General features: G+C 45.6%; 1 protein-coding gene across 1 annotated transcript in view; it reads left to right on the top strand.

The window, feature by feature from the left end:
- Nucleotides 1–3231: 3231 nt before the first annotated feature.
- HS6ST1 (heparan sulfate 6-O-sulfotransferase 1) overlaps nucleotides 3232–11823 on the top strand; it is a 190050-nt gene continuing 181458 nt past the window's right edge. Inside the window, exon 1 of the mRNA XM_054282752.1 lies at nucleotides 3232–3891. Coding sequence (XP_054138727.1) covers nucleotides 3374–3891 — 518 coding nt within the window. The 5' untranslated portion in view covers nucleotides 3232–3373. The remainder of the gene's footprint in view (nucleotides 3892–11823) is intronic.

Here is an 11823-nt window from a genome sequence, read left to right as displayed (position 1 = left end):
CAGCTTTCCCCCCAAAATGCATTTTCCATAAAAATTTAGATTGTAGGGATCTTGATGATTGCAGATTGTCAGTCTCACTGCTTCACCGGAAACTGAGCTTTGCTTCAGAGCTACTCAGACCTAGGGTGGTGAATTCCAGAGAAGATGTAGGAAAGCCTAGGGAGGTCTGGCCTGAGAGTGGAAGATTCAGCTTGGAAAGATGGACAAATCATTAAATTCATGGTGGAGGTAAATTCAGAGGACAAACAGGGAGTTAGAATATGGAACAGGAGGCAGCAGGAACAACTTGCCTTTGTCAGATTTCTCATCTCTTTACATTGTTGTTTTCAATGCAGGAGCCAGGGAAAGTGTCAGCCTTCTTATTCTAACTTTACTCGGATCTTCTCTAAATTCTGCTAATCTAAATTAGCACTGATCTAAACCAGCACTGCCACGGTACCTGATGTGTAACTCCTCATGCAGTGAAAAACTATTCTATCATTGTCTTCAGTGGAATTTTGAGTATAAGCAGAGATTAAGTATTTGCTTAAGTGATCATTTCAGGTGAGTCACACCTGTAAGATCTTTTAAAACACCAGCATTTCAGAGCAGCATATAGAATTATCAGGGAAGGATTCCAAAACACTTCATAAAAATAAAAGCATTAGTAATTGTGTAAGTGTAAATCAGAAGGGTACAGGCCTTCCCTATTTTTCCAGCATGTTCTCCAACCCCCTACTTTTAGATGAAAGTGCTGCAGTAAAGAATACAGCACATTTTCAGCCATGACTCTGTATTTTCCTTTGTGGTCTGTTTATCTTAGATGGATTGAGTTTTAGTATGTTTTAGTATGTTATGTCACAAACTAACAGGCACTATATTTACCACAAATATAAATCTGTAATGAAATATCCCCATCTTTATAATTAACAAAAAGGTAAAAATATTGTATATATTAAGAGTTTAAAACAATTCATTAACAATTGCTCATGTAACTGGAAATTAATGGCTGATTTCACCACAGTTCTGGCATTTTTAAATACTTACATGTTTAGAACTGTAGGCAAACACATTGCAATCAAAAAATCTGCTATGTGACTTTTATGCTGCAATGTATAATGCAACCATGTATGTAAACATATTGTATTTCCCAAATCACAATATAAATTTCAAACCTGTAAATTAGGTTTCTGCTCTGCTTCTCGATGTAGCTGAACTCTGTGCTTAAGAATGACATCATTGTTTTTGGAGCAACTAACCTACAAGAGAAGAGGAGAATCAGAAGCAGACTTTTAAGAGGAAAATATCAAACAGAATGAATGGTTTGAACACAACATATGATGCTTTTGGGTCCTATAAACATTTTATTGTTACTTGTTTGGGAAGAACTGCATAACTCACTGGGGCTCCATAACTTGTAAGTAATGCAGCCATCTCAAAATGTAGCAGATTTATCTGTCAGGGTGTTCAAATGAAAACGCAGGATCTCATTTCCTCCTTGGCCATTATAAAATTGACCCAGTGTTTAACAATGACCCCTCGGCATGAATTCCTTTACATTTACATAAAGCATTTGGATTAAAATGTAACCTGATTTGGATTAAAATGTAACCTAAAACTTGCATTTAAAAAATGTAACCTGATGGAATATTTCAGTGCCAGAGAACGAAAATCTAACTGCAACTTCTATTTTTAAAAAGCACCAGAAATTTAAGGAAACTTTCTCCAACAGCAGTAATGACAGGAGAACAGCCCATTTCAGTCAGACTTTTTTTTTTTTTTCCCTAGAAATTAACAATTGCCGTATAATTTATTCTGCACAGACAATAACTCGGGTCTCGATGAGGTGGCAGCATGACTGCCACTACATTTTAACCTCACTCTTTGCCATAGGGCCATGCTTCATCCTCCCTTTACCCTCAGAGAGGCCCCAAATGGTGCTTTCCAGGGGTTCCCTGGGCACTTGGTGGAAGTGCCTTTGGTGGGCGGGGGGGTCCTGCCCGCCCCTGGCCGCTCCGGTAAGGGATGCCTGGCTGCGGGCAGACCGTGCGGGCTCTGCGGGTCCCCACCGCTCCGATCCCGCAGCATCTTCAGCATCTTCCCCTGCCAAGAAGGGGATCGCTCTAAGCCGGCTCCGTGCCGGGCACTTCTGGCGTTCCCAAGGCTTTGCTGCGTTTTGGGGGACTGAAGATGACAAACCAACCCTGCAGCAGCCCCGCTGCCGGATGGAGTCCGCCTGACCGAGCGGCACAAAGCATTTCACTGGGAAAGTTTGCTATAAATAACACCCCCGCCGATATTCGCCTCAGCTTCACCTAGTAGTATATTCTTATTATTCACACGTTCTGTGGCTGATTGTGTGCCCAGGCTTCTTCCAGCTCACAGCCATCATCACCCCGTGTGTGGCCGGAGCATTTTCCTCTCCCATCCAGTCGCGACATCGCAACCAGCGGCTTGCGGTGGCCCTTGTGGCGGGAGCAGACCCGCGGCAAGCCCCACTCCTACTCCCATGCAAATTGCCTCAAAGCGGGAGCACAAACCTAGCCCCGAGGAGCGCCAGCTCCGCTTCTCGGGATTCATTTTAAGGCGGCACATAAAGAGCCGAGTGCTTCGGGGAGGCGCAGCCCAATGGGTCCGCAGTGCTGGGGATTTCGGGCGCGGGGAGGGTGCCCGGAGCGGAGCCGGGGAGCGGGGCCGGGGAGCGGAGCGGGCCGGGGCCGGGGCCGGGGCCGGGGAGCGGAGCGGGCTGGGGCCGGGGCCGGGGCCGGGGCCGGGGCCGGGGCTCGGGCGGGGCCGCCGCCGGTCGGAGCGTGGCCGCGGGCGCGGGGCGGCGCGGGCGGCGCTGTGCATGCCGGGCGGGGCGGCGCGGCCAGGAAGCGCTCGCTGCCGGCCCAGCCGAGCTGAGAGGAGCCGAACCGAGCCGAGCCGAGCCGAGCCGGGCGCAGGCGGCGGCGGAGGCGGGCACAGCCGCGCCGGTGCCGCGGGGGCTGGGGCACGGCGGAGGCAGCGCCGGAATGGGGGTGGCTTCCTGAAGCGCGGGGAAGGGAGGGCGGGCGGGACGAGGCTGGTTCTTGCCTTTCGGTGCCTCTCCGCCCCCCTCCTGCCCCTCTCTCTGTCTCTCTCTCTCTCGCAAGTTTGCCGCTGTGCCGCGGCGCCTCCGGAGCGGCTGGCTGCGGGCTGCCCCTGCCCCGCTCCCGGCGCTGCCCGCGGCGGGGCGGGCGGGCACGGCGGCGAGCCGAGGCGACCCAGGCAGCGGCCCCGCCGCCCCCGGGGAAGGCTCTGCTCCGGGGAGCAGCGGGGGGAGGCGGCTGGCACAGACGCTGAAGCTCCGCCGCCCACCCCCCGGCAGCGCCGCAGTCTGCCCAGCGCCGGCAGCCCCGGGAGATGGTGACACATGAAGCGTGCGGGAAGGACCATGGTTGAGAGGACCAGCAAGTTCTTGCTGATCGTGGCCGTCTCGGTGTGCTTCATGCTTATCCTGTACCAGTACGTGGGGCCGGGGCTGAGCCTGGGTTCCCCCAGCGGCCGCTCCTACTCGGAGGAGCTGGACCTCTTTCCCACGCCGGACCCGCACTACGTGAAGAAGTATTACTTCCCCGTGCGGGAGCTGGAACGGGAGCTCGCGTTCGACATGAAGGGCGAGGACGTGATCGTCTTTCTGCACATCCAGAAGACCGGCGGCACCACCTTCGGCCGCCACCTGGTGCAGAACGTGCGGCTGGAGGTGCCGTGCGACTGCCGGCCCGGGCAGAAGAAGTGCACCTGCTACCGGCCCAACCGCAGGGAGACCTGGCTCTTCTCTCGCTTCTCCACGGGCTGGAGCTGCGGGCTGCATGCCGACTGGACCGAGCTCACCAACTGCGTGCCCGGGGTGCTGGACCGCCGGGAGAGCGCCGCAGCCAAGACGCCCAGGTAGGCACCGGCCCTGGGCCGAGCCCTGCCCGCCGCGCTGCCCCCGCTCCCGCCGCCTCAGCCGCCCGGCCCTGCCCCTGCCGAGCCCCCTGCCGTGCGCTGCCGGCGTGCTGTGCCTCAACCTGCCCCGAGCCTTTCCTCGGCTGCTTCACCTGTCCTCCCCTCCCGTCCTCCAGGCTGTGCCCTGCGCCTTCCTCCTGCAAATTTCCTGCTCTTTGCCTCCCACGCACCTCGCACGCTGCGCCCTCAAGCCCGTGGTCTGCTCCGGCAGCCTCTGTGCACCCTTTACCGGGAGCATCTTTGTGCTGGTTACTCTCTCTTTTAAACGTTTAGCCTTTACCTCAGACATCACTTGCCACCTTTCATGAACCCTTTATACCCCACCCTTAGTCTCAAGCTTGTCTTTGTAACCAGCTTTGCTCCGACCCTTTTCCTCCAGCTGAAATTGTTCTCCAGTGCAGCCGAGGAGAGGCACGCTCGCCCAGCAGTGCTCATGCTTCCCTCCTCGGTTTACTCCCCACAGTCTGCACACAGTTTTTTGCACATTGCAGAAAACACTCATAAAACCCCCTTTTTATGTTCCTTGCTGTTGATCTCCATGGCAGAGTGAGTTGGGGAAAGCAGCTACCCTGTACTTGTTCCTTGAATGTCCTTCCTATGTGCCCTAGGAGAGAGGGAGAGCCATCCTGAAGCACCCTCGGTGCATCCGTGTGGAGCACCCGGTCTGTTTCTGCTCTGTTAGCTCATTATTCCTCTGCCTTGGTCTCGTCATGAATTATAAGCTTATAAGAGGAATTTTCTATTTGAAGCACTGTAGTAAAGACGGTGGTGTATATGAAGATCTCCAAAAGATTGTGTTATTTTAGCTCAACATACTGCTGCCTTTCATTTCATAGACAGTTTTTAAAATTATCACTGTTTTAAAAATTATCACTATTTTAGGAACTATGCACGTTCCTCTGACGTATTTGTCGTTCTGCTACAACACTTTGTAATCTGTTTGCCTTAAAGTTTCATTCAAGATCTTATGCTAATATTTGTTTATGCCATATACTTTATTTATAGATGTGTTGTTAATATCATACATAATCCCTTTAATGAAAAGTGGCCTTTTAGGAAGCACGTTTGGGCATCATATCTATGTTTGCCCTGCGTTTTTTTAAAGCGATTCTTAATGATATTTCTTCCCTTGGAGCTGTGTGCAGTTGCTGGGTTCTTTATTGTCTCTGTCATGATTGCTGCTGTTTTCAGCCCGTTTCAGTGTTAGTCATCCAAGTATGCTCAGACTGCTGTGTGCTGCCTGACCCAGCAAAATGAAGTATATAACTGAAGGGTTGAGGCTTTCCTGTACTCTCTTATTAATAAGGTGTTTGAGAACACCTCGGAGTAAAATATCCTTTGCCCATATAGGTTGCTGCTGAGATTTTTGTGAAGTGTGGCTAGGAAAAATGTGCAAAGTTCAAACCTGATTTTAAAAAAAGAAACAAAAATTACCCGTTTTGTGAACCTTGGCACTTGCCTAGCAAACCATTAACCTTATATAAAGACCTGTGTGGGATTATGAATTGTCTCAGAGCCTTGTGCGCTTCCATTGGCAGTTTTGTATGAAAATCTGTTACGTGTTCGGTATTCAGCTTTATTCAGCAGCTGGATTTTTTGTACAGGTACTTGAGAAAAGGGCACGTCAGGTTGTGAGGTAGCAATTAAATTCCTTACAGCAACTTGTAGGAAGTTGAGAATCAAAAGTCTGTTGCTTTATCTCACATGCTTGTAAATAAGATTTTCCTTGCCATTTGCTTTGGGACATCAGGAACTGTATGCTTCTACATGCTTCTTAATTGTCTTGAATTTTGGATGTGCAGGAACAATCATTAATCCTGTCCCATTCCCTCATGTCTCTGCAAATCAAGAAATAGTTGTGCCCAGTGTTGTTTCTTGACTTCCTTTAAATCTGAGTTAGAACTTCTTTTCCAGGAGTTCAAGGACTGTGATGTGGAAGCTTTAGATAATCTATGGTTTATCACCTTGGACTGTTAAATGAAACAAAATTTATGGTCATTGTATCCTGGGGATGGTTTTAGTGCAGCCAGCTGCTGGCTATTTTAATAATACTGTCCTAGGATCTACAGTCCAGTTCAGCTGGCACCTTATCCAAAACGTGGTTCATTTCATGCTTAAGAAAATTGCAAATAAGAGACAGGCAGTGCTTGTTTAAAATAAACATTTGATGGGTTTTCTTTATTAAAATACAGATAGTCTTGTATTATGTCCACTACAGTAAGAGCAGTATCACTTTGTTTGTCCATTGTGAGTGTTGGATCTCTTATGTTGAAATGGGACATCTTTTTAGGAAAGGTGTATGCTCAAGAGTCTCCTGTTTTCTAATGGAACTGAACTATGAACATATCTCTCTCAAAGGAAACAGAAAAAGGAGCAGCAAACAACCATTCTCTCAGATTCTAATATTATCCAGTCTGGATTTTGGAGTGTAGTCTTCAAATTCAGCTTTTAAAGCTAATGTATTGGCTTCTGCATTTGCTGCGTAATGCAGAGTTTAAACCTTTGCTCTTCCAAATATATGTTTGTCCCCAAAAACAAAACAGCTGACTTGTGATTACAAATAAATCTGCCTTCTAGTGAATTCTGGAAAGCATGAAGGTCACTCAGTATTGCCCACATGCACAAATCGTAAGGTTCAAGCTGTTCCCTCTGTAAGGAATGCAGTTTTGTTGCTGCCCAGTGCCCTATTGCACTGCATTCCATAACCTGGGCATGGAACATAAATTTGCAATGCAATTCAACTTTCTTCATTGTTCAGTTGTTCTGTGTCAGACTTAATGATTAGGAGCCCTAGATTGCCAAAGGCTGCATTTTTTTCTCTCTTTCTTTCTTTATTCTGCATTGTTGCAGTGTCAGGGATGGGTGTGTTAGCTCTAATGGGTCAGCACTCCAAAAAAGTGCTGGTTCTCACCCCCTTCCCACCCCCTCCTGGTGACTTGCCTGGTTTGTATTCAAAAGGCTTCTGGACTTGTTGAAGCAAATGTTATGTTTTATACACAGCCAGCAAAAGAAAGATTGATTTGTTTGGGGGTTGTAAAACTTGGGACTCCAAGGAACTCTGAAGTTGGCGGTGCTTATCAGTTAAGTCACTTAGCTGCAGTTCTCTTCATGGCTTTAGCAGAGGGCAAATTCCATGATTTGGGGAATGGAGGCCTCATTATTCCTTGTGCTGCTGGGCATAAATAACAGTTGCAAAAGACTCTTTTTAAAAAGAAGCAAAACTAGGATGCGTGCCTTGAGTCACCATGCTGATATTGCTGCAAGCAGAAACTCTGAACTGCTCCCTCCAGTTTGTTTCACTGAAAACTTTGGAGATCAAATTGCTTCAGTTGATTCTGGGGAAAAAAAAAAACCAACAAAAAACAAACTCATTTCTTTAATTTGACTTCCAGAATTAGAAAAATCTGTGAACTGACCCGCTAGTGCCTTGTTTGCTCCCAAAACAGGAGCACAGCCCTGGGGTGTTCTGAACTTGTGCTTGGAGGACACTTCAGTGAACTTGACTCTAATGTGCTGCAGAAGCAATAAAACAAATATATTACACCAAAGGAATTCTTTGTGTTTCCCCTCCTTCCTATTCCCCCAAAAAAACCCTGAACAAACCCCAGACAACCCCCCAAAAAAACCCTGAACAAACCCCAGACAACCCAGGTTTTGTTGCTGTCCTGTTGGTTTCTGCTGCCTGGTGAAAACAAGAGCATCGGAGCTGGTGTTTTCCTGGAGCTGCATTATTCACATGGAAAGGATTCAAGGCACACAGCTCCTCTAAAACTGCATCTCTGGAAGCTCCCTGTTGCTGGGGAGAGCCCATGGAGCTGGTGGAGTGTTGGTTGGGCATGGCTGGCTCTGTGCTCCCCCAGCTCATTTTTTAATTTATTATTTTTTTAATGAGCTGCCTCAAGGAAACGAGCTTAGCCTTGGCTTTTTGTATGGGTTTCTGTGCTCGTCTGTCATAGGAGTTTGGTTTCTGAGTTCATCTGTGGACAAAAATGACTAAAGTGTGTGCATGCTTCTGATTTCAGTATTTTTTTTCACAAGGTTTCATATGAGTAGGAAGAAAAAAAAATTGTAATCCACAGACTTTTATGTAAGAAATGCATGGCAGGTCAGTAAAACCTGCTGTTATGCAAATCAGTCTCTGATTAGCTATTTACAGCTTATGTTTTGGGTTGATTTTTTTTTTTTTAAGAAACAATTAACAGGGCTCAGCAGTTTGTTAGTTTGATTTTTCTGAAGTGTGAACTTTCACAGCTTCCAACTACATATCTGTCCCATTGCAGGGATCTGTTCTTGATGAGGTTTTTATTATATGTGTGCTTGTGAGCTGCAAAAACACATTGTCAAGAAACCAACTGTTTGAGAGTGAAAAGCCTTACCAAATCATTTTTATAATATTAGTACTTTTTAAAAGCTTGGGCTTGTCATTCTTTTAGGATCTGTGTGTGTTGGGAGTTGAGTAATACCTGTCTGCAGGGAGCAAGGGGCATTTTTCTTCACTCACCAGTTCAACTCAGACTTGTCATAAAGACCAGTGGAGAAATATCAATATAAAGCTATTTTCAGCAGCCTGGTTCATTTCTCAAACCTCTTATCACGTAGAATATTTTAAATCCTCCTGCTCTGATAGGAAACTTTTTGCACCTGGTTGTGCTCACCCAAAAAGCCAGGCTGGTCTTTCACAGCCAAACAATTCTAAAGGGCCAAGTAGTTTTGTAGTGAAAATCTTTAAATTTGACACAGTTACCAAAAAATTGGAACTCTTTAAATAACTGCTTTGGGTTTGAAGTACTGTATTTATCTAAGCTTGAGACTTCTGGCTGGTATGTCAGGTTTAATTACTCTTACTGGGTTTTTGTTGCTATTGTTGACAAAGCAAAAGGATGTGTGTGTTTGTCCTGACCTGATTTTTCAAAATGAGACATTTGGCAGTTTTTCATTAATCTTTCAACAAAAGTTGCATCATAACATAGTAATTTTGTTTTTCTTGTTTAGAAGTTTGCAAACATTCTTTGCCTAAACATCAGATTTTGCCTTTTTCTGGTTATCATTTCCTGCTCTCTAAATAAAAATGTACAGTATTTGGAAGCAGCCCTTGGATAATTTTTTCTGTTGTTTTTCTCTTTTTTTTTTTTTTTTTTTACAATTTTGAAATAATTACTTTAGAAGAGCTGGCTTGAATTTTATTAACAACTGAACTGGATGGTTTACTAGATACTCTCATTATGAGGAGAGTCATTATGGACTGTAGATGCACATGGGTTCCACCATGCTAGCACAGGCATTTTTGGGGGGTTAATTACTTAGCTATTGGAGTTTGTATCATTTTGTGTGACCCTTCTTGGCCGCAGCAATGCCAAGCCCAGTTTTCCGGGCTCTGCAGAAGGCTCCCGGTTTCTCAGTGTGAGATGGAGGACACTCATCAAGAAATAAAAACCCAGTATGATCTCCAGCAACGCCCTTGTGTCAGCTTTATGCTTCACAGGAAGAAATCTGTGATGGAGGGAATTTGGATTTCACTAGTGCTGTAGGAGCTTTAGGTAAAAAACAGCATGAAGAATTTGATGTTGCCTGGTGGAACAGCTGCAGAATTACCTGGCGTGACTGGGGAGGGCAGTGTGGTGAGGACTCTTCCCTGCAGGAGGCTGGGGTTGGATATCTTGAGTTGGATATGAGAATGTGAGCTGGAGGAGGTCATGTTAGCCCTGGAGAAAGCACTGCTAGAGAGGATGAAGTTACAGCGGGAGGTGATTGCAATGCTGCCCTCTCCCTGGGCCTCTGCTCCTTCTAGGAAGGAGAGTAATTCAGGACAGTAATTCAGGATATGCAGGGCTGGAGTTGTTTAAGAAAACTTCCTCATGAGTTCATTTCATAGGTGAGACTGATGTGCCTTACCTGAGTCATGTTTGTGCACCGTGCCCACACTTCTGGCTGGCTCCAGAGCCCTTGATGACTCCTTGCCAGGGTGTTCCTACCCCAGTTGTTACTCACAACAAGGAACAGCAGAGCTCCAGAAAAATCAAGATAAAGCTAATCAAGAGGGGTTGTGGCTGTGCTCTTCTAGTGACTTTGACCCAGAAGCAAAGAGTAATGAGAGAACACACCTGATTTTAAATTTGCTTAGAAACACCTGTCTAACCAAACCCATGACATCCATTCAGAGTCTCCCTGCTGTCTTGTAGAGATTATGCCTTTTGTAAATCTTGGGAAGTGGGAAAGCAGCATGGACAATTGCCTTCAGCCAGTCAGAGAACCAAAATCTCTGGTTTATGTCTCTTTTATTTTAAACTTCCAGTTATTTGGAAGCAATTTTACAAAATTTGTGGTAGTAATGCTTTAAATAGGTAATATTTTGTCAGTGAACACTTGGGATTGTGCTTGCTTTAGAAAGCCAGAGTGACATAGTCTAACTCCACAAAGCTTGTTTATACTTTTATTTCCACCAAGTTCAAGAACAGAGAGGAATTTTCTGTTATTGACTGAAACTGTGCTTTGCCAAGCAAAGATGAAGCATTGTTGCAGTGTGTGCAGTTTATTTCCAATAAAGCATGGTCTTTAATTCCTAATATTCACAATTGTGATAGCTACCAAGTCAAGATTTTTTGATGAAATTTTACTTGCTGTGGACAGAAGGGAATGATATGTATACATCAGAAGCAAAGACCTTCATAAACTGAAATGTTACTGTCTTTGGAGAATAAACAAAGTACTGCAGGAAGAACACAGAGCTGAAGTAGCCCATTAGAAATTTACTTGTTTTGCCAGTGATGGTTGACCTTAAAAGCAAATAAACAAGCAAAAACCCCCCCACCCTCTGCTTGTTGCAAAGGAATTGAAATAGAATGATGAGGAAATATACCCACTTAAGGCCACAGAGCTTCTGTAATCACTGTTTGATGTAGTTCTGTTCCCCCTTCTGTTTCCGTAACAGCACTCTGCAGGAAATGCAGACTTGAGAATGTCTCTGAAGAGTCCTTTGGAGATGATTGTCACAAAGGCACAAAGAGCCTTCTCCGCCCCTGTGCTGTAGCATTCAGGTCTGAGATGTGAGGAGGATGCTCCACAAGGTCCTGTGTGCTGCTGCCAAAGGAGGAGCCATTTCCCTGTGCATGTCTGCTGGAGCCTGGCGTCTCTTGGGGGTGGGAAAAGGGTTTGCAGGAAAGGTCCACACAGAGAGAGCTCATCAGGTGAAAAACATAATAGGGTTTAGTTAAATTTCTGTATTTATTAAATGGTGTCAGTCTGTGTCATTTCCGTGCTTAGTAGTACAGAAGTACAGGACGCTATTCTGGATTGTGAGAAATGGATTTGTAAAGTCATAGTAGTACTGTGTAGTAAAAGCTAATAAGCTGGAAAACATTTATAAGGTATTGTAACCAAGAAATAAGTTAGCTTCTGATAGTATGGCTCTCCTTATAATGGGAGTATCTAGCAAACCATCTCTTATGTCTCACTCTTCATCGAGACAGATAATAGAATAAGATCTTTTATAACACCTCTCAGTTACCCTGTCTCTATAAAAACTAAGAAAACCAACACTGGGTGTCTTTCATCCCTACAAACTGCTGAATAAGGCTAAGGATATGAGATATTCTATGGCATCTCTTTTTCAGTAGTGTGTCCAGAAAGGGTTAAGAAGGTCCCCCTTGTCCACCTTTAGCTGTAACCTGAACTTTTTAGCAGTACTAATTATATCCTAGCAGTTCTAATTATAGCATTCTTTCACCTGTGTATCTCAAAGCCTCTTAAAAATTTATAGTAAATAGCACCTGGTGTTATATTAATTTTAGACTTCAGGTCTGTGCCTTCATTTCAACCTAAAGACTCTTCAGGGGTCTGTCTTAAAGCTGGCCTTGGCCATAAATCTCAGATTTT

Source organism: Melozone crissalis, unplaced genomic scaffold (genome assembly GCF_028551555.1).
Source record: "Melozone crissalis strain CALT ecotype California unplaced genomic scaffold, PUWL_Pcris_2 ptg000034l_1, whole genome shotgun sequence".
Taxonomy (NCBI): Eukaryota; Metazoa; Chordata; class Aves; order Passeriformes; family Passerellidae; genus Melozone; species Melozone crissalis.
This window is presented reverse-complemented; position numbering and strand designations above follow the sequence as displayed.